We start from the raw sequence: 25,568 nt of genomic DNA, 5'->3' as shown, positions 1-25,568 counted from the left end.
CCATCCAGGTGCCCCCCAGGGCCCAGGGTGCGCACCCCTCATCACCACTGGGGCTCTGCTTTCCCCCCTGGGGAGAGCTTCTCCACAGGAATGGGGCCCTTCCTGCTGGAACCATCCAGTCAGAAGCCATTGGTCACCCACGAAGAACATTCTGGAAGAATGATTTGACAAGACCGGGTTAGTCTTCCCTGGTTCCCAGAAAACATTCTGGGAGATGAAGCCCCTGGAACCCAAGGGAAAGGCAAATGTCCACACAGATTCCATCACAACCTTCTCGAATCTTCTCCTCCTCACGGTGCTGGGCCTGGGCCGCAGGAATCAGGCACAGGTGCACTGGTTTCCTGTGGCCTCGGACTGGCTGATACTGACCAGCAAGGGCACGGCCCCAGGGCCCAGCTGTCCGCACAGGACGTCCTCCTGGTCAGAGTTGACAGACTCAGGGTTGGGACAGGATCCAGGATGTTTCAATCAAGAGGTGATCCCAGCCCCTTGGATCAACAGTTGGGAAGATCCTGTCTTTCTTTTGCTGGACACAAAAGCATGTTATCTGGTTACTGCTCACAGGTATTTGGGGACTAAGGGGGAACTTCTGGTTGAAGCTAGAGCTGTGGAAGAAGAGCAAAGAATGGACAAAGCTGGGTCCTTGAGAGCTGCTGGAGAGAGCCTTGCCTGAACTCCACCCTGGCTTGGACTTTGCCCTTGCAAGGGATCATAAATGATCTTCACTGCCAAAGCCTGTTAGAGCCAACGCTTCCCTTACTCAAAGCCCCCAACTCCCTCATTAATGCTGGTATGGTCCCCCTTTCACAGGGGAAAACTGAGGTGCAGATTAGATGACAAGGCCCCGCGTGGCAGAGCAGGTGCCTTTCACCTCGACACCAGCCCGAATGCCCGCAGCCACATACTACCTTGTGATATGCAAGCTCTAGCTGTTCCCAGGCCCAGGAACCCCCCAGGCCCAGGCCTTACTGTGCAGTTCTTTCCACCAGTCACTTTGGGGTCTGGCATCTCAAAAAGCTGGAATTCTGAGCCCCTGATGATGGGCTGAGCTTTCCCCTCCCAACCAGGGCTCTACCCCGAGGCTGGAAGCACCCCCACTCCGTGATGCAAGCGCTTTCCTCCTCCTCACACCGCGAGGTCTCCGGCTTTGCGCCAGCCTTAGGGCTGGTTGCCAGCAGGCACCACTGTGCCCCCCACCCCAGTCCTCAGCCAGGAAGCTCCCTCCCTCAGCAAGCCCCTAGCCTCCCCCTCCTCCTGTCGCCTCTCCCCCCATTCCTCCCCACCGCCCGCCTTGCAGGTGCATGGCACAGGGACGCCCTTTTCTTCCCAGAGAAGAAGGGGAAGGTGTCCCCTCCTCGGGAAGTCCCAGGCTGTGGGGACCAAGCCCGCGTGGACTCTGCTTTCTCCCCACAGTCGCCCAGGCCAGCACTTCTAATGTCTGCTCTGAAGGCGCCGGGTCTGTCCACCCCGAAAGACCGGGGACAGAAGGAAGAAAAATGCCCAATTTAAGTCAACATGAAACTTCTCCTCTGCTGCGGGGCCTGCTCCCCCCGCTCCAGTGAGCGCTGTGCGTTAGCCAGACCTCCTGGAGCGGAAGTACCTGCTCAAAGCATAAAGATCACGTTTTCCCCTTCTGACACCAGCCGCATAACAAAGACGGTCCTTTCTCAACCCTGTGAGGGGTCACGATGCCACCCCCCCACCTCCTATGAGCAAACATCTTTGATGGACTATGATGCCAATTTATCATTTCCCTTAAAGATAACCACTGGAGGCGTTCCCATCGTGGCTCAGTGGTTAACGAATGCGACTAGGAGCCATGAAGTTGTGGGTTCGATCCCTGGCCTTGCTCAGTGGGTTAAGGATCCGGCATGGCCATGAGCTGTGGTGTAGTTTGCAGATGCAGCTCGGATCCCGCGTTGCTGTGGCTCTGATGTAGGTGGGTGGCTACAGCTCTGATTAGACCCCTAGCCTGGGAACCTCCATATGCCACAGAAGCAGCCCTAGAAATGCCGAAAAGCCAAAAAAAAAAAAAAAGAAAAAGAAAAAAGACACCCACTGGAGGAGGCAGGCGGGTGAGCTGGGAGATCCTGAGCCACCCTCAAGGGGAGTTCTCAGCTTAAAGGCTTACTTAGGACCTTGTGAATGTCACCAGCCATATTGCTTGTGTTCTATTTTACAAGATTGTTTTTCCGGCATTACCAAGTGTGTGACTGAGATAAAATGAGTGAAGGTTAGGCAACTTGAAACGATTGATCAAAAATACACTTCTGGAGTTCCCTGCTGGTGCAGTGGATTAAGGACCTGGTGTTTTCACCAGTGTGGCTTGGGTCACTGCTCTAGTGCACGTTGGATCCCTAGCCCAGGAACTTCGGTATGCCTCAGGCTTGGCCAAAAAAAAAGGAGGGGGGGGTTCCCATTGTGGCTCAGAGGGTTAGGACCTGACATTGGCTCCATGAGGATGTGGGTTCAATCCTTGGCCTGTCTCAGTGGGCTAAGGATCTGGCATTGCTACAAGCCTGGGTGTAGGTCGCAGATGCAGCTTGGATCCAGCGTGGCCATGGCTGTGGCGTAGGCATCAGTTCCAGCTCTGATTAACCCCTGGCCTGGGAACTTCCATATGCCACAGGTGCAGCGGTAATAAAAATACACACACACACACACACACACACACACACACACATACTATTTTCGATAAGATCAGTGATTATAAAAGTGTAACTCTAGCTGCGGGAAGAAGCAGTAAGAGGGACCATTTCCCAGACAGTAACAGGCCAGTAAGATGGGCAGCCCAGAGGCTTCCATTACTGTGAACGGGGCCTAGTCCAGCAACAGCAGAGCAAGTAGCCTGACAACAAAATCCTCATCTGATCTGGGAATTCCCAACACCATGGGACAAGCTGGCCACGAAATGCCTCCCAAACCTTGGTGGAAATTAAGACCAAAAGGGAAGGGATTGTAAAGAAAGAATGACGCCCACTTTCCCGTTTTACAGGAATCAAGGCAGGAGCCCCTGCAGCCGACAAGGAATTCAGGACAAAGAGCAGAGCTCTGCGCTCTGGGAAACCTGGCAGAACTGGCCCCCAGGTAGTTAGACATTTTTTATGAGCCGAGATTCTCGCATCTTCCCAACCTGCAAGATAAACGCTCAAGGGAGTTCCCTGGTGGCTCAGCGGGGTAAAGATCTGGCGTTGTCACTGTTGTGGCACAGGTTTGACCCCATGACTTGGGTGCGGCCAAAGACAACAACAACAAAGAGAAAAGCACTCAACTCTTTAGCTAAGCTGTCTGTTCCTCATGCCCGGCAGACTTCTACAGAGATGTGTGCTTGCCTGTCCGGACCCCTTCCCCAAAACCACACCTACACTGGCCTCCCCCCGCCACCTCTTCGGACCATCCTTGGAGCTGGAGGACCGTCTCCTGGGCTGGAACTCTCAGGTTGGCTGGAATAAAAATATTCTTTTCTTTCTCAGATCAGCTGTGGATGAAATTTTTTCCACACCACTGAGGTTGTCTGAACCCCATCCCAGACACGTGCCCTGGGGCCCGGAAGCCCTGACTTCAGATTCCCCTCAAATTGGGCAAAGAGAACAAACCTGAGAGGCAGGGCTCTCTGGCTGCTGCAGGAAAACGGGACTCCCGCCCTGGTCTGCAGCGCCCTCTCGTGGTGATGCTGGGGAAGTGCAGGCTGGGCTGGAGGGGGCGAGGGGGCGAGGGGGCGCGGGTGAGTCGCCGCCCCCCATCAGACCTTCAGATTTCATCAGACCCTCCACCGCAAAGATCACAGAACTTTACAACCAGGCAGGCCCGGTTTCAATTCCAGTTCCTCCACGTACTAGCTTTTTGATTTGGGGAACGTTGCGTAAGGTCTCCACGTAGAGTGAAAAGAATCATTTGCGGAAGACCTGTGATGAGTTTTGGGTGAGGTGATATCTGCAAGGTGTGAGCACAGTGTGCACACAACCCCCACCCTCACGCGGGGACAGCCCACTCGGCCCCAGAGGGGTCTTCTGGAGGGTCTCCAAGGCCCCCAAGTCCGGCCTCGCAACCTGCAAGGCACAGCCTGGCAGTGACCCCCTGCTCTGGAGAGCAGTGGACGACCTCTACAGATGCCCAGGACCGCCCTGCCTCAGTGCCTCCCTCCCTCTGCTTCAGGATGCTTGGAATTTAATTCTGGAGCCATGCCGGCAGAAAGAGTCTGGGATTCGAGGGTTTAAAGTACAAGCAACACGCAGACCGGGTCCACCCTTACCCAGCAGCCTCTCAGAACCTCGCGTAGAAGGAACACGAGCACGTGTCCACATGTGCATTGTTCTGTCGCCTCCCTCCTCCTGGCCTCCCCGCCTTTACAGCATGTCGTATTCAGAGGGGCTTTTCTTCAGAAGGATTTTCAGTTCCTGGGGGCAAAGACTCTACCCTTTCTGTCTTCCTACTGTCAGCATAAGAACTGAAACTCGATAGCATTTCTTGGTTGAATGGATGGATACGTGGGTGAGTGGGTGGATAGGCAGGTGGATGGATGGATGGATGGATGGTTGAATGGATGGGTGGAGAGAAGAGTGGTGGGTGGGTTAGACGAGTGAGTGGGTGAAGAAATGCATGGATAAATAAATGGAAGGAAGGGTAGACAAGTGGGTGAATGGACGGATGGACAGATGGGTGGCTGGGTGAGTGGCTGGATGAGTGGATGGATGGAGGAGTAAGTGGATGATGGATGGGTGGATGGGTAGAGAGGGGAAGGGGTGGACAGTTAGAAGGGTGGGTGGGCGGAGCCTCAGGGGTCCCTCTCAGCACTTGGCATCACCGTCTATTGACTTGAATGTCTCTTTCTCTACAAGACCTCGTGCTCTGTGAGGGCAGAACGGAGCCTGCCTCTCTCCCAGTCATCAGCACCGAGCCCAGGGCCTGGGGCATGGTGTGTGCTCCGGAAACAAGGCAGAAGAGACTGGGGCAGTGGTGGCGGGGGGGGCGGTGCGGGGGGGGGGGGAAGCCAAATTTTCCTTGTTACAGGAAACACACACGGATGAAGAGAGTAGGTACGGAGATTCCTTCCAAACTGCAGGTGGAGTTTGAAGGTGGAGCATTGAAATGCAAGTCAACTACTTTATCTGAAATCCAAAGAGCCACAGAGCCACAGGGCCCAAGCCTGGGTTTCCTGCATGCTTCCTGTCTCTTCCTCAAGAAAGGTAAGTGACAGGCACTGAGCTGACGTCAGAACAGGAGGACGCAGCTGGAGAAGCATCAGGGACAGGCTCCCGGTCTCCTGGGAACGCGCAGCCCAGCGGCCGCCCGCGCCGATGCCGGGTGAGGGTGTGACATGGGCAGAACCAGACAAGCACAGTCACATCTCAATGTCATCGGCGACTTATTCTACTTGTTCAGAATCTGATCTCCACAGTATGACATCCTGCGATTCGACACTGACTCTGAGACTCTCCAGCACCTCAAAATACATTTCCCGAATGTTCTGTATTAACGCCAGTTAATTGCATTGGACAAAGTTAATCTCATGAATTAAAAACCAAGATGGTGTTATAACACGCTAAGTTCATCCAGGAGAAACACGAAACTTGCAGGCATTAGCTATCGAAGACGATGCCATGTGCTTTAAACGAAGTAGCAGTGTCATGAAGAAAATTCTAGACTAAAACGCTTAGACTCTAGACCCATTTCATCGTTAAGGCACTGCGTGACCTTCGGTAATGAACTCACCCACTCCTCCTGTGGTTTCCCAATGAGTAGTGGCTAAATAGTGCCTCGCCCCCGGTAAAATTATTTATTTGACTACCTGTGAAACACTTGGAAAAATATAAAATGTTATAGAGATCCACTGTTGCTCCTACTTGCAAAGGTGCTCAATGAATGGCCTAGAGTCGCCTTTTGAGCCACTGCTGCGTAAATCAAAACAGTATCCTGGTAAAAATGCAGGAGAAAAATTCTAAAGCATCTGTATCTACTAAAAACGACGTTAGACATATATTCACACTGACTTATCTTTAAAAGAACTTCAAGGGCACTGTCAGATATTTTTGAAAATGAGAAACATGTATTTGACAGGGTGTCGGATGGACGGATGAGGGGCTGATGGGGGGCGGAGGAGGAGAAACCTCAGTGGTGAGCTGGGAAGGGCCACCTGGACCAGTTAGGGTGAGAGGGGGCTGGGAGCTGGCGGTGAAAGTGATGGGGGTGATGGGAGAGCTGGTTGGAAGATCCCCGTGTCTGAGGCTCCAGGCAGCCAGGCTCACTGCCCGCTTCTCACCAGCCCGCAGCCCTTGCTGATCCGGGCCTCGTGGGGGCGGGCGGAGGCTGCGTTTGCAGCATCTCTGGGGCTCATCCAGGCTCTGGACGTGGAACACAGCAGGCTTGCTCGAGTGGAGACTGGAGCTTGAGTCCCGGCTACCTGTGTGGGGAAGGAGGGCTGCTGGGTCAGTCTGCTCGCAGGAAGCGTGAGGTTTATGCTGGGAACTCCAGAGTGGGTAGCAGAGGGCAACCACCAGCCCCCAGGACACGACATCTGTGCCTGCGGGAGAGGGTGAGATTGTGCCCCATGAAAGGGCAGTGACTCCAGGAGGCGCGGGGGAAGGGGAACCAGTACCTGGGCAGCAGGCAGGTGTGACAGGTGACGGGCACCCCCTCAGGGCCTGTGCCTTTGCCCTATCCCCAGACAGCCCACCCGGACAGGGCTCATCGCCAAGTGAGGCTGTGCCAAGCGCTGACCTTGGCATGTGTTTATTTGATGTTTTCCAAAGAGCAGATTTTTGCAGGACCTTGAGAACGCCCTACAGAGGTTTTTACTTAGAAGACAGAAGCCCCAGGAGGGTAAGAAAAGATAAAGGCTGCTTTTCCCTCCCGCGTTTTCACTTCGAGCAGGAGGGCACCCCACACGGCCATGGTACCTACACCCCAGATCGCCTCAAAAACTGCCCAGGATAAGCGTTGGCCTCCTGGTTGGAATTCACTGAAATTCCCCTGCCCTCCTATGCGGGGCAGACTGGTCCACCCTTCCCGTCCCTCCCGGGTGGTGAGGGCTCGAAGGCCCCGGAATCACGCGAGCTCTCAGGACCTCAGAGCAAAGGGGCTGAAACAGGGAAGGCTCTGCCTCCAGCATCGGCAGAAGCAGCTCCTTGAGCAGGTGACCTCTTCTCTGTGGACAGTGCTGTCACCCAGAAGGGACATGCCTCGTGTAGAAGGGCACTGTAACCCAGCCTCTGCCGTGAGATGCTGTGGGGGAGTCACCTGAGATCTCTGGCCCCAATCGCCTCTTTTTTGTTCTTTCTTTCATTTCTTTTCTTTCTTTCTTTTTTTTTTTTTTCTTAGGCTGCACCCACGGCAGATGAAAGTTCCTGGGCTAGGGCTTGAATTGGAGCTGCAGCTGCTGGCCTACACCACAGCCACACTGGATCTGAGCCACGTCTGCAGTCTACACTGCAGCTCACGGCAATGCTGCATCCTTAACCCACTGAGCAGGGCCAGGGATCGAACCCACATCCTCACCGATACTGTGTCGGGTTCTTAACCCGCCGAGCCACAGTGGGAACTCCCCGCTCCCACTTCAAGGAGGATACGATGGACCACCCTTGGTTGAGTTGTATTGAATTTCCGTGACCTCGAGAGACTGAAGAGCTAAACTTGGGGAAGGAGGCCTGGCTGGGGAAGCTGCAGGCCCAGGAGGAGACGTGAACATGGGCCGGCCACGAGGGCACATCTGCCTGACAGTAGCCCCGACGGATGGACGGGGTTGGTAAGTGGCAAAGGTTTCAGGACAGAACCTGCTGGGCTCCCAACTAGCCTAGAAGGCGCCCACAGAGGCGGCCGGTGGCTTTTTTATCAGGGGAGTTGACCTGGAGTTACTGCCCTCCACCCCTTTTTGGGATCTTACAGGTGGCAGAGGACACCGGGCCTCTAATCAGGAGGTTGGTTCCCCTGGCCACCACCCGCCATCCTTAGGCGCATGCGGGCCAAAGGTTCCCTTGTTAACATAACCAGACCCGCCGCCCCTCTGCCCCCCATCACTTAGGAAAGCCCGAGGGTTTTAGGAGCTTTGCACCAGGAACCAGGGACAAAGACCAAATACAGATTTCTTATTACAAACCACAGCATCACAGGCATGAGAGGCCCACACCCACCCATCTCCTGGTTCCTGAACCCTGGGGCACGCAGTGCCACCACTATGGGCGGCGAAGGCAGCAGAGGACCTGGCTCCCCACCCACCTCCGGCGTGGGTGCCTCATTCACGGAAGGCCTGGTAGCTGAAGGTGCCAGGCTGGGTCTTGAAGCTGTACCTGCCGGTCATTCTCTGGTAGCTCAGGAGCACAAGGGCAGCTGCCCCTGCCACCAAGGCAAAGACGGCCACTACGATGAGCGCCAGGTAACCGGCTCCCAGGCCTGGCTCTGCACCTGGAGGCTCTCCTGCGGGAACAGGGGACGAGATGGGCATGGGTGGGGAGTCTGCCAAAGCAGCTGGACCCCAGCATCGGCCCCGGATTGAGGGCCTGGGATGGAGCCCAAGATGGTGGCCACTCTGTAAGGTCACCCCACTGTGCCCGTGTACCCAAGGCACCAGGCAGGCATCCCAAGCCTGAGAGAGCACGGCCCCCAGGACAGCCCCACCTGCCCACGTTCTGCAAAATCACCAACCAGCTGCATGGGGACAACCGGCCCTTCGGGTGGGGGCACGAGCTCAGTGCATTCCAGCACAGAGACACGCTGTATCCACACACGCAGCACAGCACAGGGAGCCGGCCATCCCCAGACCCAGGGGCAAGAAAAACACACGAGCGCCTGCCCCCCAAAGAGCTGAAAACTGGGGTTCAAGTCAACCCTGGTACAGGCAGGTTTGTAGCTGCATCTCCACAACAGCCAAGAGGGAGAACAGCCCCCCAGTCCAGCAAAGCAGCAAGGAACAAACAAAACACGGCCCAACCGGCGGGGGGAATAATATTTGGTCATGAAAGGAGTGAGGCTCTGACACACGTCTGCTCGGCAGGAGTGAGCCTCAAAAACATCCATCAGGCTGAGCGAAAGGCAACAGTCAGAAAGACCACACGTCCCGTCCCGGGACCCCAGGACCCCGTTTCTAGGGAAACCAGAGACAGAAAGTTGACCTCGGCGGTTTCAGGGAGGAGCGGGGCTGGGGAGTCCCTCCCTTGGGCATGGAGCGGCTCTGCGGTGATGAAAATGTTTTGAAATGAGAGAAAAGCGGTGGTTGTACACCCCTGCGAAGGTGCTAAATTCTGCTCGACTGTCTATGGTAAAGCAATCGACTTTATATTAGGGGAGTTTTATCTCCCTTTTACCACAGGAGCTCATCGGAAAGGTCTGGGTAGGAAAGAACCTTCCTGGGCCACAAGGGTCATGCGAGAGCAGTGTCCCATTTGAGGGGCTGTTGCCAGAAGTGGCCATTGCTCTGTGTTCCCCCAATCATGGCTGGGACGTGTGCAGTCACCAAAGCAGTCTGACAATGATGCAGAAGAGGCTCCCTTTTGACTGCCTGGACGGTGGGCCAGCTGGAACCTGGGCAACCCTCTCCTCCAGAGGGAGACACACTGGGACCGGGATACTGGAGTTGATTGCTGGAGCAGCTGCAACCTCCCAAGGAACCTGAGGCCCCCAGACTCTGGCTCGCATACTTCTGAGCCACGTGGTCTTAGGAATATTCCTGAGTCTTCTGAACCCTATTCATCCATCCATTCAGCTTTGCTCTACAATGTCCTGGGGAACCTGGCTCTGTCCAGCTCCTGTCCCCCTGGTCCAAGATGGCACTGGCTGTATGTCAGGCAGCAGGTCAGGTGCCAGATGTTTATGAGGAGGGCACCCTTTAAAAAGTTGTCACTTAACACTCCCTTTTGCGCTTCATTAGACAGAATTCACTCATGTGGCCATTCTTGGCAGCCAGGTTGGGAATTATAGTTTTTACTCCTGGCAGCCACAAGTCCCTGAGAAACTGGTGGTTTGGGGACCAAGGAAGGAGAGGAGAACAGCTATTGGGAGGCGGCTGGCAGTTTCTGTCTCATGAAACAAAGCACACAATTACCCAAAGCATTTTTTTTTCAAAATAATAGAATAGATCACAAAGAAAATAAAATGTTTTCCTGGAAAATTATTGGTGAGTTTTGAAAATACATGGAATGCAATTAACTGACAGATGTTTTTCACAAGGGAGAGCAGCAATGCTATCTTTTTTGCATCTTTAGCCAAGCCTAGAAGAAAACAGCTTCCTTGTGCGTGTACACACACACACACACAACACACACACACAGAATGTAACGTGGCTGTAGCCTTCCTCATAACAACCCACCTGATGCCTTCACCCAGTGTCAAGAGACTTCCCTGGCTTCATGTTACACAGGTCAAATATCGCCTTATTTACACTTGTGCCAACGTCCTGAAGCCTGGTCTTTCATCTACAATGTGGGGTAACAACAAATCCTACATCACGTCTGCATGTAAAGGAACTTATCGCCACTCTGGAAAGCCAGACTCTCCAAGAACGTTAGCTCTCTTTTCTCCTAGAATGAGTCTTCTCGTAAAATCCTACGATTTCCATCTTCCCAAGTGGTTGCTTGTCAGTGTCCATGCTGGTGAAATGGAATTGGCTGCGTCTCTGCTCTAGTTGTCTAAACCAACTCGCCAACTCACCTTCTGACCGAATGAGGGGCCCCCAGGACATCTGGTGTGTCGCAGACATCCCACTGCTTCTCGGCGACCGAAAGTCATCACAGTTCTGTTGGTTTAAAGGAGAGACGTTCAAATTAGCTGAACAATGTTGAGGAGAAATGAACCCACCTTATGGATGATACTCTGATTTGTACTTTTTTTTTCCTACTGGAAATGTCAGCTCAGGATGGATGTGTCCATTCAGGGAAGAAGGAGGACAGGGGAGGCTGGACCACCTGGACCTCAGGGCTGGGCCAGGCACGTGTCCAGTGGGATGCGGCAGGCTGGACCCCTCAGACCTCAGGGCTATGCCAGACAGGATGCACAGTGAGACAAGGAGGCTGGACCACCTGGACCTCAGGGCTGTGCCAGGCGGGATGTCCAGTGGAACGGGGTGGGGCTGGGAAGCAGGAGGCTTGAAGGAGGGGAGATGTAGCCCCCGAGGGGTCCCCAGTTACCTGGGAACATCATCTCAAGGTCACCTTTGTGTTGTCCACAGCCTGTGCAGACACCTGCTCCTTTTAACGCCTTTCAGTGACACAATGGAATCTGCTTACTATATACCTGCTGTGGGGTGCACTGGGTCCCCCAAAAGATGCTGAAGTCCTAACCCCAGTACCTCTGTTTGTGACCTTAATTGGTCATGGGGGCTTTGCAGATGATGAAGTTAGGGTGAGGTCACCAGAGAGGGTGCTAATTCAATACCACTGCGCCCTTATATAAAGAGGACACGTGACCGCAGGCACAGACAGGCACAGAGAGAAGGTGAGGTGAAGACACGGGGAGGAGGCTGCTGTCCACCAGCCAGGGGGCTGGACCTGGAACAGACTCTCCTCACAGCCTCAGAAGGAACAGCCCAGCTGACACCTTGATCTCAGACTTCCAGGCTCCAGAACTCTGCAAGGATAAATGTTATTTCATCCGCCCAGTCTGTGGTACTTCCTTACAGCAGCCCCACAACTCCTGTCCTAAAGGAACTTGGAAAGAAATATGTGAGGTTCACACTGTAGGGAATTTGAGGACCGGCAGCTCCTTGCTGAGGCTGTGTGGCATCAACAGCTGTAGTGCTTCTACAGGGCTAATGGAAGCAGGTGCAGGCTTGGTGCCCCCTCAGTGGGCAGGTGTCAGGAGTCTGTGTTCCTTTCCTCTGTTGTTCCAGAGAATCTACTGTTTGAGAAAAAGTGACAACAAGATCAGGGGTCACTGGGTTTCTTTTCCTGCGCAGTCCACCTGTCGCTCGGCAGCTGACCACCCAGGAAAACCGCCCGAGTTCTCTGAGGAGCACAGGACAAGTCTAGCCTCCAATAGAGAGGGCTTCATGCAGGAGCTGAACCAAAGGTCAGCCGAGCCCTTCACACACCGTCCCCAGCCACAGGCAGCCCGTGACAAACTGTCACTTCTCCTACGGGTCCACGGTGTGAAGAACGCGCCAACCCAGAAATGCAAAGCACATTTCAAATTCAAAGGTCTGAGGAAATGAGAATGTAAAATTATTCATAATCCTGGCACAAATGGGAACAGGAACGAAACCTGATTAAATATCGCAGTGGCTAAGATTCAGTCGTTGAGTCTTAGGGCTCCGTTGATGTTGCTAAAAATAATTTCAAATTCAAAACACATTTTTACACTGAAATACGCATTAAATTGCCTTGAGCAGAAGCCTGGCAGCGCCATGACAAGGCAAGTCTGATGTGACGGCCAGTGGGACCGTGTGGCCTCAGGAAGGATTCAAGTTAGCCATCGATGACACGGGTCCTCCACCCCAGGCTGCCCGCCACCATGTCGCTCCTTTTAAGGGCCAAGCCTGCAGGGCCCAGTGCCCTCTCCCTGAAGCTGGGCCCCAGAGCTGCCCGAGCCCTGAGCTCTTGCTCGCAGAGCAGCCCCGCTCACAACAAGCGTGCGTCCAGAGGTATAGGACAGCAAAGCACTTACTATTTTGCACGTGGTGCCGGGGGATTCCATGCAGATGCGAAGCTTGCAGTGCAAATAGACTATGGAGTTGTTGATGAAGGAGAAGATTTTCAGCTTAACCTGGGCCTTGTTGGAGTTCCCATTCTCAATCACACTCGTGTGCGTGTTGGGGACGGGGCAGCTGGGGGGAGAGAACGGACTCATCAACTCTAACAGTCCTCCTGTCCTCAGTTCAAGGTGAGTTTCTCTACAGCACACCTGAGTGAACACGGAGCATCCCCACAAGGCTCTGAGAAGGCAAGGAAGGCTCAATCACCTGCCCCCAGGAGGAGGGTCTCCTACGGGCACTACCTAAACCCAGGTCCACAACCACGCATGTCTAGAAACTCAGAGCAGGCTACAGAGCAAGGGGCAGGTATTCAGTCCCCCCAAACCCCTACCTGTTGTTAATGAAGCCAAACATGATGGGGTCCTTGGCGTTACTGGACGGTGTAGCCCAGCATTCGGTCAGGACCACTTTGAGGTTGCTTTTGTGCTTATAGAGCCCCACTTCGATCTTGACGTCATCACTGGCAGACACGCTATAATTTTGAGGAATCGGAGAGTCTCCGATAAATAACTGCATTTCGGTGACAAATCTTCCGGCTCCGTGGAGGTCCTCGATGATGGTGTAAACACTGCAAGAGGGAGAATTTGCAGAGGGTCTGCTTCCGTGAGCCTCCTCTTCCCATTCCTCCCCGAAGTGCAGCGCCCAAGAAGGATGGAAACAAAAGAAGTCCATCCAAATGCGAACCAGGAGAGGACGGCTCTTTCTTCCGAGCTGGCTGGAGCTGGGACCAGCCCCCCTCAATCGCGTTTGGTGGAGACTCAAAGCCAGGCGGGGGCGGGGACGAGCTTCACCGGGGGGGGGGGGGGGGGGGCTCAGTGTGCCCTGATGGGGGCGCCCTAGGCGACTGGCTGGGAGAGCAGGTCTGCCTTTCTCGGGTTGGTCCTCCCTGGAACTGGGGACAAAAGTTGGGGAGCTGGCCACTAAGAGCCAGGTCCTGGCCAGGGCCCTTCTGAATGCTCCGTCCCTTGGAAGGGTCTTCAAGTGACTGACACCCTAGGGAAACCCCCAGGTGAGGGCGCTGGGAGGAGCATGGGTCCTGAAGAGTCGGGGAGAGACGCCCACACTCACCCCCACTCCGGGGTGTAGCCTGAGGACGTCAGGAGGTGGTTCTGGAAGGCGCAGTGGACGGGGCTCAGGATCGTCAGGTGGTGGATGACGCCCTCCGGGGACAGGTCATTCCTCAGCGTGGTCCTCACCACCGTGCTGGTCACGTTCTGGACACGAGCGGGAAGGGAGGTCCCTGCGGGTCCCAGCCCCGCCCCCCAAAGACGACCCCCTGATGATTCTCCCCAGTGTAAACTGCCGAGGAGAGCCTAATGGCGTGACACCTGGCTTAACCTGTCTCCTGTGCCCATTTTATTTCTGCCTTAAAAGAGAGCCAGACAGGGGAGTTCCTGCTCAGAGGTGGCAAATCCAACTAGTGTCCATCAGGATGCAGGTTCAATCCCTGGCCTTCCTCAGAGGATTAAGGATCCAGCATTGCCATGAGCTGTGGTGTAGACTGCAAACGCAGCTCGGGTCCCACGTGGCTGTGGCTGTGGCTGTGGTGGAGGCCGGCAGCTGCAGCTCCAATTCAGTCCCTACCCTGGGAACTTCCATATGCCACAGGCGTGGCCCTAAAAAAGCAAAAGTTAAAATAAAAAATAAAAGAGAACCAGAGACAAACTAGATCAGATGATACCCCCAAATAGATCTGACTTCTCCCCAAATCATCCTCAAGTACACTTCTGAAAAGGAGAGTACAAAGCCCTTGCCACAGAAATTGAGAGTTGGGAAAATGTATATTGGTGCAGCCACGATGGGAGAACAGTATGGAGGCTCCTCAAAGAACTAACACAGCAGTTCTCTGGTGGTGCTGTGGGTTGAGGATCTGGCATTGTCACTGCAGCAGCTCAGGTCATTGCCGTGGCATGGGTTTGATCCCTGGCCCAGGAACTTCTTTTTTCTTTTGGTCTTTTTGTGCCATTTCTTGGGCCACTCCCGCAGCATATGGAGGTTCCCAGGCTAGGGGTCCAATCAGAGCTGTAGCTACTGGCCTACACCAGAGCCACAGCACCGTGGGATCTGAGCCACGTCTGCAACCTACACCACAGCTCACAGCAACGCCGGATCTTTAACCCACTGAGCAAGGCCAGGGATCGAACCCACAACCTCATGGTTCCTAGTTGGATTCGTTAACCACTGTGCCACGACGGGAACTCCCCAGGAACTTCTGTATGCCGCAGATGCAGCCAGAAAAACAAAAGCAAAAACAAAAACAAAAAAACCAAATATAGAATTGCCATATGATGCAACAGTTCCAATTCTGGGCTATATCCAGAGAAAAATCATAATTTGACAAGATAATACACCCCCATAGTCATATCAGCACTATTTACAATAGCCAAGACATGGAAACAGCCTAAATGTCCATTGACAGAAGACTAGGTAAAGACATGGTACATACATACACAGTAGAATATTACTCAGCCATAAAAAAGAGATGATGCCATTTGCAGCAACATAGATGGATATACAGATTATCACACTAAGTGAAGTGAGTCAGAGAAAGACAAATACCATATGCTATCACTTACATGTGGACTCTTAAAATAATGATATAAATGAACTTATTTACAAAACATAAATGGATTCACCAACATGGGAAACAAACTTAGGGTTACCACAAAGGGGATAGCAGGGGTGGGAGAGATAAATGAGAAGTTTGGGATTAACAGATACATACAACTACATATAAAATAGATAAACGACAAGGACCTATATTCAATGTCTTGTAATAACCTATAACGGAAAAGAATCTGGAACAGATAAAAAGCTGAATCACTTTGCTGGCCACCTGAAACCAAGTCAATGTTGCACATCAACTATATTTCAATTTTTTTTTTTAAAGAAAAAAAGAAATCAAGGGTTAAAATACATTGGTTAAAGTCTGTGACTCAGCAACCTGCATTCCTTCTACTTCTTGGGAGAATGAGAAAGAACCAAGGATCTAGAAGGCCACCGAAAGAAAATGAGTGTGACCCGGAGGAGGACCCAGGGACGTGAGAGGACAACACAGCTCACGCCACGGACGCGAGTCCCCAGGGAACAGTGTGGTGCCTGTTAGTGCTAATGAGGCTAAGCCCCTAAACAAAAGTGCAGAGCAAATCCATTTCACGCTAGAGAAGCGATCTCAGGGTCAGCTGGCATTAAGGACCGGTTGCTCAGAATGCGGATGTTTAGCAGAAAAGAAGATTTTCAGGCAGTCATGTTATGAGGCTGGGCTTTCCAACATCAAAGCGAGTTCTGAAACTTCTCCAAAGCCAAAAGCAGAGATGAAGATGCCGTGATGGGCAATTTCATCATTGCATTGAGTGGAGAGCATTTTAAGAGGAAATAAAAATTCCTCTGAAAATTGCCATCATTAGCCTGAAGCCAGTCTTTGGTTTGACAAGATGCCTGAAGCTGTAGCACTGGACTGGCCAGTGGCTTAAGTTTGATTGTCATGGTGGCAGATTCTCCAAGATCAACATCCCTTATGACGCCTCCAAAAATACCAAAGGACAGAACACCGGGCCAATGAAGGACAGCCTGGATGACCTGGCTGCAGGGCTTCTGTGTGTTACAACAGGTAGTAGGCATTGCCCTGCTTCCTTTAGAGTCACCAGCCTTAACCGTTTAGCACTAGAGAAGGGAAAGTTTATGTGAAATAGGTAAACCAGAGCCATCAAGTGAGGAGGAAACAAAGGCCTGGTTGAAAATTATGCCAATGAAGAAGCGTGGATTAGAGTCAGAATACACAGCCAAGTAGGAGTTACTGGATTTCATGGAGGACGGAAAAGCAGAGTATGCGTACATAAAAAAAGGTCTAATTCTGATACAGTGGCCAATAAAGCATTTGCTGAAAATAGAAATTCTGAGACTAACAACACTAATGGGACCCTGAATCTGACAAGCGGGGAATCCAGAGGTCAAACATGAATGGGTCTGAGAACAAAACGCCATCAGCAGGGCTAAGCTTAGAGGAGCAGGAAGGGAAGTGTCTGCTCTCTGATGATCCGAAAGTCACTGAGGAGAAGGACATTTTGAGTCTCCTTCCTTCTACAGCTACTGCATCTGCCCCTTATTTGCTGTTTTAGAAAAAAATTATAGAATGAGGTATGTTCCTTGCACGCATATTAAAAAGACCTATAGACAAACTGGAAAAAGTTGTTTACATCAAAGAGTCTAGCTCTTGAACATCCTACTCAATGGTGGAAAGCTGAAAGCATTTCCTCTAAGATCAAGAACAAGACAAGGACACCCACAGTCACCACTTTCATTCAAAATAATATTAGAAGTCTTTGCCATAGCAACTAGATAAGAAAAAGAAATAAGAGGAATCCGAATTGGAAATGAAGTAAAACTGTCACTATTTGCAGACGACATGATACGATACATAGAAAATCCTAAAGATGCCACCAAGAAAACTCATTGATAAATTCGGTAAAGTTGCAGGAACAAAATTAACCTACAGAAACCTGCTGTGTTTCTGTACACCAACAACAAACTATCAGAAGGAGAAATTAAGAAAACAGTCTCATTTACAGTCACATCAAAAAATTAAAATACCTAGGGGTAGGAGTTCCCATCATGGCTCAGTGGTAATGAACCCGACTAGTATGCATGAGGACTTGGGTTCAATCCCTGGCCTCGCTCAGTGGGTTGGGATCTGGCATTGCTGTGGGCTGTGGAACAACAGAGATGGGCCTAAGGATTATCATACTAAGCGAAGTAAGTCAGACAAACATCATATGATATCATTTATATGCAGAATCTAAAATATGACACAAATGAACTTATTTACAAAATAGAAAGAGACTCATAGGCACAGAAAACAAACTCATGGCTACCAGAGGAGAAAGAGGAGGAGGGATAAATTAGGAGTCGGGGATTAACGGGTACACCGCTATATTTAAAACACATAACCAACAAGAACCTACTGTGCAGCACAGGGAATGCTCTTCAATTTATTATCATAACCTAAAGGGAAGCACTGAAAGCCTTCTGCATTTACACCTGTCTTCCGTGTTTGCATCTTAAAATAAAATGCTGTGTTCTTGTCTCCATATTTTGCAGGACTTATCTGCATGATATTTATAGGTCCTGTAGTTTTTCAACTAAAAAACACATTTAGTTTTAGAACAGCCATGTAGCCACATCTTGGATGGGCCATATCACAGGCACCAAGCCTAGAACATATGTCTTCACGATGGTAAACTTTTTGTGCCTTGAGTCACTTTGAGATCTGCCTCAGAAAACCTGGGCATTTCCCTTCTACCATTACAAGAATTTGACATGTATTTATTTTTTATTTTATTTTTTTGCCTTTTGTCTTTTTATGGTCCCACCTGCAGCACATGGAAGTTCCCAGGCTAGGGGCTGAATCAGAGCTGCAGGCGCTGGCCTCCACCACAGCCACAGCAGCGCGGGATCCAAGCCACATCTGTGACCTACACCACAGCTCATGGCAGCGCCGGGTCCTTAACCTTCTAGCGGGGCCACAGATCACACCTGCGTCCTCATGGATATTCGCCGGGTTCATGAACCTTATGTGTGAAGATGAGTCTGCACCCCAGTGAATCTTCAGGCCTGGTATGAAACTCAGGTTGATGTATGGAAAACATCAGACTGAGAACTGAGCCCTCAAATCTAATTAAAAAAAAAAAAAAAAGAAGGTCAAGAAAATTTTAAAAAAAGGGGCGGGGGAGGCAGAACTTGCGAACCATGCTTAATCTGTTCTATTTGTATAAGTAAGTTTTGGGGGGAATCTTAGTTTGTTTGTTTGTTTGTTTGTTTTTGTCTTTTTGCCATTTCTTGGGCCGCTCCCGCGGCATATGGAGGTTCCCAGGCTAGGGGTCTAATCGGAGCTGTGGCCGCCGGCCTATGCCAGAGCCACAGCAACGCAGGATCCGAGCCGCGTCTGCGACCTACACCACAGCTCACAGCAACGCTGGATCGTTAACCCACTGAGCAAGGGCAGGGACCGAACCCGCAACCTCATGGTTCCTAGTCGGATTCGTTAACCACTGCGCCACGACGGGAACTCCGGAATGTTAGTTTTTGACAAATGTCAAGACATGTAAGAGCTCCTGTGGTCCCCAGGGCCTGGATGACTCATAAGAGATGAATTTCCTTTGATCTGAACTTGCCCTGAATCCTACTGAATTTAATTGCTAAACCAGGTGCTTGGCTCGCTCAGCAAAACAAGCGGGTGGGAGAGCAACGTCTGCAGCCGCGCCTCTGGTCCCCGCTGACCCGGGTCCTGTAGGAGGCGCTGTCACCGTGGGACAGCCTGGCGGGCCCATCGCCAGGGGCAGGAGCTGTCGTATTTGGAGCATCTTTCACTTGGGTCCTACAAGCCCCTCCTGGCATGGACCAGAGAACCATCCCCACCCCCACCCCCAGCCTGTGCTCAGAAAGGAAGTCGCCCAGAAGCTCACACCTGCTCGCTGCCCCCCACGGCGCCCCCCTCCCCATGCCCCTGCCTCCAGGTGGGAGTCTCGGGAATCTTTAAGAAAGAGGAGCAAAACCCAGTGGCTATTTTCCAGTTGTGCTGACTGGAGAAGCTGACGAAGGCTGTGGTCACCAGAAATGTCCCACTCGGTCCCCGACCCAGGGGCTCCGTCTGTGGGTCTGAGGATGCCGCATGGGGGGCACGTAGAGCTGCCTGTGCACCCTGTCCCCCCACCCCTTCCCCACCTCCCCTCCCCGGGTCCCTGCCTACTCAGGCCCAAGGTCACGTCCGGGCCTCCTGCTCAGCCTACGCCCCATCCTCACCCTTTCAGCTGAGGTGTCACCTCCCTGCGCCCTTGACTTGGGGCGATCAGCAAGCTTAGCCCAGTCTCATGCCCCACGAGGGATCGCCCAGGGTCCAACCTGAGCCTCTGAGGGTGTGGGTCCCCCCGCCCACTCTGTGCCATCAAGGCCCCTGGAGAGGCGGAGTCACAGAGGCCACAGGGCTGGTCCTTGGAGGCAGGGCGACCTTGATCTTGACCCCCCCCCCCAATAAACCTTGCTGAGCCTCCAGGTCCCGCTGGTTAAACATGGAAAATAACACCCAGTCTGGGGGTGACGAGGGTGCTAAGCACACAGCCAGCAGGTCCTTGTCCTCGGGGCCGAGTACCCCCCAGCCCTGATCTAGAACAAGACCTCAGGCCCTCAGCCTTCCCTGCTCAGCAGCACCACCTCCCCCAGGGCCAGGGCCGCCCCCCCACCGCCGCCCCAGCCCACCTGCAGCAGAAGCCCCTTCCCCGCCCTGCCCCTCCCACTGGGCCGCGCTGTCCCACTGGCCAGAACCACTCAGCCACCCTCCACCCCATAACGCAGCCCCATTTCTTGCCTCCCAAATCCAGCCACCAGCGCACGTCCCCTGACCACCCTCGTGGTCTCCCTGATACGCCCCTTGGCGTGTTTCAGCCTCCTTTCGCGGCTGCTTCCAGAAGACCCCTCCCACCCAGGGCCCAGAAAGCCAGGCCGCTGGGCTCAGTGCTGGCCTGGCCCCACCCTGTGCTGCTGGGTGATGGCACCTCCTGTCCCAGGACCGCATGTTTCTCCCGGGACAAGCCCCCCCACCAACCTGCCCTCAGTGCTGCTTCTGCTCCCCCAGTGCTGAGTGCTGGCTGAGCCCAAGAAAGGTGCTGCCCACCTGCCCGGCAGGGCCCTGAAAAGAGGCTTGGTGCTTGGTGGCCGAGTGTGGGGAGAGGGAGGGCAGGGGGTGCAGGGCATGGCCTGAAGATGCAGGATCTGGAGCTGTCAGCCAGCATGTGGGGGACACTGCAAACCAGAGGTGCTGATGTGGGCCCGGGAGCCCCAGCCCAGAGCGGGGACAGCAAGGCGGATGCACAGGAGCCCTGCTCAGCACTGAGGTGGGACTGCCTCCCAGCCAAGACTCCACCCACTGGGCTGCAGGAAAGACCCTCCAGCTAAGAGATTTTTGATATGGCCCCGCCTCTCGGGCCAGCCAGGTCTGACGCCACCTCTGTTCCCCAGCAACGCACGTGCACACACAACCTCTCATACACACTCCACAAGCACACACACCCACATGCAAGCTCATACACTCACCTACACGCATGCACACAGACATGTGCTGATACACACGCATGCACACACACACACACGCAGGGACAAACGCTCACACAGGCTCTGGCTTTCCTGCCCTTCCTCCTCCCCACTGGCCTCCATTCTGCCTGCGCATCAGACTCACTGAGAGGATTCTTCATTTTTTTTCTGGCCACACCCACCATATCTGGGAGTTCCTGGGCCAGGGACTGAATCCCAGCCGCAGCTGTGACCTGTGCTGAAGCTGCAACATGCTGAACCCTTTAACCCATGGAGCTGGGCTGGGAATCAAACCCACGCCTCTGCAGCAACCTGAGCCACTGCAGGTGGATCTTTTTTTTTCTTTTTTCAGGGCCGCACTTGCTGCATATGGAGGTTCCCAGGCTAGGGGCTGCACTGGAGCTGCAGCTGCCGGCCTACACCACAGCCACAGCAACGCCAGATCCGAGCCACATCTGGGACCTACACCACAGCTCGTGGCCATGCCGGATCCTTAACCCAGTGAGCAGGGCCAAGGATCGAACCCGTGTCCTCATGGATACTAGCTGGATTTGTTTGTTACTGCTAAGCCACAACAGGAACTCCTGCAGTTGGACACTTAACCCACTGCGCCATGGCGGGAGCTCCTGGGAGAATCCTCTAAACCCTGCCTTTGCACCAGCATCCCTGCACCAGGGTGCCGCCTGGTGCCCCGAGAACTCGGCCCTGTTCTAACCCTTTGCTGGGTCCCTCACTGAGTCAGGCATCTCAGGGTAGAGCCTTCCGTGTCCCCCAGGCCAGACCAGCCCCTGCCTCATGGAGATCCAGACTCCGGGTGCCGCCTCCCCGCACCCCGGGGAGGGTCTGAGCCAGGCCTCACGCTCTGCACGACGGTTCCGCACTCGCTCCACGCAGCCACCAGGATCACGTGTGTGCTGTTGCTGTCGCTGACGTTGCAGGATGGGTGCCCCAGGTACAGGGCCGACTCGGGGATGGACTCCTGCTGCAGGAAGCGCCTCTGGATGGCGACAGCCACCTTGTCGGTCTCGCAGAGCACCCTGACGGCTCTGCTCAGGTTCAGCCGCGGGGGCGGGCCCGGGGGTGCTGGGCGGGCGCCCTGTGCAGCGGGAGCCCAGGTTCCCGCTGGGGTGGGGGGCCGCTCTGGGGTGGGGGACCGGGTCGTGTTGCCAGGAGAGTTGCCTGCAAGGCACAAGGAGACAAAAGCACAGGGTAGCCTGTGTTCAGGGGCTGCCGCGGGAGCCCGGCCAGAGGGCAGGGGCGGGCAGGGGACGGGCAGCAGAGGGAAGGGCTCTGTGCCTGGCAGCAGCGCCAGCCTGGGGTTGTGCATCCCGCCAGCCTGGGGAACTGGCCTTGGCTCACCATGGCCCCCATGGGCAGGGGACCTGAGGGCCCTCTGCCCCCCAGCCCTCCCAGGACGATGCTGGCCATGTGCCCCCAATCCACGGACTTGGGATCAGCCATCGACCCGGGCCCCAAGTCTTGTTTCTGAAATGGGTTAATGAAGTTTACGTGAAGCTTCCTTGTGACCCTAGCTCCTGCTCCAGCCTCCTGCTGCCCTCAAAGCACCCTATTTCTTGTTTCTCTTTTCTTTTGTCTTTTTAGGGCCACACCCGCGGCATATGGAGGTTCCCAGGCTAGGGGTCTAATCGGAGCTGTACCTGCCAACCTACACCACAGCCGCATCAATGGGAGATCCGAGCTGCATCTGTGACCCACACCACAGCTTGCAGCAATGCTTGATCCTTAACCCACTGAGCGAGGCCAGGGATCAAACCCACGTCCTCATGGATACTAGTCAGGTTCTTAACCCGATGAGCCAGAACGGGAACTCCAGCACACTCAATTTCAATCTCTAAAGGTGCAGGGGGCTCTGAAAAAGCACCCACTATTCTCTGAGGACAGACCCAGCACACATGAGATCCAAACTTCGTCAGCGACCTACGCCACGGCTCCCGCCAACACCAGCTCCTTAATCCATGCAGAGAGGCCAGGGGATTGAACCCACATCCTCACAGATCGGGTTTGTAACCCACTGAGCCACAAAGGGAACTCCTGAGGCATCCTTTAAGCCCAGTTTGAGGCATTCTGAGGCATCGTTTAGGTCCATGCCTCTTCCAGGAAGCCCTCCCTGACCACTCTGACTGGGCTGGACTCCTCTGGGCCTCTTGCTTCTACCTCAGGTAGAGTAATTCCACAGTCCTTGTGTTCACACTCCTCTAAGCGTCTGTCTCCTCCACCTGACCACAGATCCCTAGACGGCAGGGGTCACCTCGGGGTCAGCTCTAGTACACAAAGGCCCCAGGTGACGGGGAAAGTGCTGCGTGGACAGCAGGGCCACAGAGAAGTGTTCCCAGTGTGAGGTCATCATCCAGCGTCCAAGAGGACACACCCGAGGGCGCGTAGCTCCTCATCAAGGGGGTCAGAGGACACGCTTGTGGATGAGGCAGCACCCAGAAGGCTGGGGGCACCCAGAAGGCTGGGGCACCAGCAGCAGCAGGTGCACACGGGCTCGCACGCGCGCGCGCACACACGGAAACTTGTCCAGGTCCTAAAAGTACGCTGCTCTCATTCACAAGATGGGCTTTTCAGGGGACCGTCCTTAAATAACAGACCATTTGACGGTGTTCCAGACAATGGATCCCGAGAATATTACCTTCGCAGGGTCTTCCTGAATATTCTATGGGAGGGTCCGCAGCACCTCCCTCGCAGCGGCAGGTGAATGACCCCAGGATGTTGCGGCAGGTGGAGCCCGGGGCACAGTCGTGCTCCTCCCTCTCGCACTCGTCGTAATCTGCGCAGGATTTACAAGACGAAGCAGGAGGGTCAAGGCTGGCTGTGCCCACCAGTTACAGGCAGCCTGGGGAGGAAGAAGCATCTGGGGGGGGGGGGCAAAGCTAAAATGATCAAATGACAGCAAAGATGGCCCGCACTGGAGGGTTCAGGAGCCTGGGCAACATCCCCATTTTGTGCGGGAGATGGGAGTGCCAGGGAGGCGGTAGGGGCTGTTCTAGAAGGAGGACTCCTGGTCCCAGGGCTGGCGCGGGGGAGGGGAGTGGGCCGAGCAGCACTAGACCCCGGTCTCAGGCAGAGGGACCCCGGCCCCCACTTGCCCCACTCCTGCACATTCACAGTAAGGCAGGTCCGCGCAGAAAATGGATAAAAGGCGGAACAGCTTAGAAAACCATCAACCCCCACCCCCACCCCTCCCATCCTGAGGCCACCTCGCGGGTGCAGGTGTCTGCACGTCCCAGTGTCTCCGGTCCTTTGAAAGGCAGACAGGACGCAGCTAAGACCAAGTTTTAAACACAAATGTGAGCCCTGCTTTCATCCCCTGTCTTGGGTCAAGAACCTTGTCTGGCTCAGCACATCTCATATTTCATAATTGCCTAACAGACCGTGGCACTGATAGGGCGTGACTGACCTAATCTCTTCCCTATTCCCAGATGACAGCTTATTCCCAACTTCTGCTTTTAAAGTTAACACTGAGGGAATTCCTATTGTGCCTCAGGGGTAATGCACCTGACTAGTATCCATGAGGATGAAGGTTCGACCCTTGGCCCTGCTCCGTGGGTTAAGGATCTGGTGTTGCCGTGAGCTGCGGTGTGGGCTGCAGACACGGCTTGGATCCCGCACTGCTGTGGCTGGGGCGGAGGCCAGCCGCTGCAGCTCTGATGCGACCCTTAGCCTGAGAACCTCCATATGCCGCAGGTGCAGCCCTAAAAAGACAAAGAACAAACAAGCAGACAAACAGTGTCTCTGTATACAAACTATGGTCCCATCTGAGGTCTGTTTCCTGAGGGTGAAGTCTTGGAAGTGCTACTAGTCCAAAGTCACAGGGGAGGAACTCTTTTTTTTTTTTTTTTTTTTCAGTGGACGAACATTTTTAAAGCTCTTGACAAATAGTGTCGAATCGGTTGCCAGGCAGTGAGGGGAAATTTTACTCCCCAGCTCTGCGTGCAAGGGCTGCCTGAGGACTATTTTAAGGTGCTCTCAGATGGGCAAAAAGAGCAACTCATTTCAGCAGGAATATGCCTTTGATTCTTGGTCTTTGTCAGTTAACGTGTGTTTCTTTCATGCATCGACTATTTGGGTCTTTGGCGCACCTGTCTATTGGGTTCTCAGGAATTTGTGATCCATGAATGACTCGGCTCTATATTTAGGCACCACGCTTCATCAGAGTGTTGAACTTCTTTTTGGGTTTACGGCTCGCTTTATAATGACGACTTTATTTTGTTTGATGTGAGAGATTTAACTTTTTTTTTTCCTTTTTACAGCAGCACCCGCAGCATATGGAAGTTCCTGGGCTAGGGGTCAAATCTGAACCACATCTGTGACCTATGCTGCAGCTTGTGGCAATCCTGGATCCTTAACCCACTGGGCGAGGCCAGGGATCGAACCCACAACCTCGCAGAGACGACATCATGTTCCTAATCCTGAGTCCCATCAGGAACTCTGAGAGATTTAACTTTTTACGGAGTCTGATATTCCAGCCTTTTTCTCCACAGGCTTAACCCTTCCCATTCCAAAAGTCAGAAAAATATTCATTTACGTTGTCTTTGATTTTATGCAAACATGTAACTCTAAGACTTCTATCATTTACTCTCGGGTATGATGTGTTAGGGGTGAGCTCTGTCCCCTCAAAATCCATGCATTGAAGCCGCGACCTGCAGTGTGACTGCATTTGGAGGTGGGCCCTTTGGGGGATAACTGGGGGTAAATGAGGTCCTAAGGGAGGGGACCCGATCTGACCGGACAGATGGCCCTGTAAGAGCAACCCCAGAGCCCTCCCTCTCTCCACACACACACACAC

General features: G+C 53.6%; 1 protein-coding gene across 1 annotated transcript in view; it reads right to left on the bottom strand.

Annotated features, from left to right (window-relative positions):
• Positions 1 to 6,024: 6,024 nt before the first annotated feature.
• The window catches only part of UMODL1 (uromodulin like 1), a 68,992-nt gene continuing 49,448 nt past the window's right edge, over positions 6,025 to 25,568 (bottom strand). The window contains exons 15-22 of the mRNA XM_047797106.1: positions 23,412 to 23,549; positions 21,618 to 21,937; positions 13,745 to 13,890; positions 13,008 to 13,244; positions 12,589 to 12,748; positions 10,639 to 10,723; positions 8,212 to 8,409; positions 6,025 to 6,400 (exon numbers count right to left, since the gene is read on the bottom strand). Coding sequence (XP_047653062.1) covers positions 8,228 to 8,409; positions 10,639 to 10,723; positions 12,589 to 12,748; positions 13,008 to 13,244; positions 13,745 to 13,890; positions 21,618 to 21,937; positions 23,412 to 23,549 — 1,268 coding nt within the window. The 3' untranslated portion in view covers positions 6,025 to 6,400; positions 8,212 to 8,227. The remainder of the gene's footprint in view (positions 6,401 to 8,211; positions 8,410 to 10,638; positions 10,724 to 12,588; positions 12,749 to 13,007; positions 13,245 to 13,744; positions 13,891 to 21,617; positions 21,938 to 23,411; positions 23,550 to 25,568) is intronic.

This window comes from Phacochoerus africanus, chromosome 1 (genome assembly GCF_016906955.1).
Source record: "Phacochoerus africanus isolate WHEZ1 chromosome 1, ROS_Pafr_v1, whole genome shotgun sequence".
NCBI lineage: Eukaryota > Metazoa > Chordata > Mammalia > Artiodactyla > Suidae > Phacochoerus > Phacochoerus africanus.
This window is presented reverse-complemented; position numbering and strand designations above follow the sequence as displayed.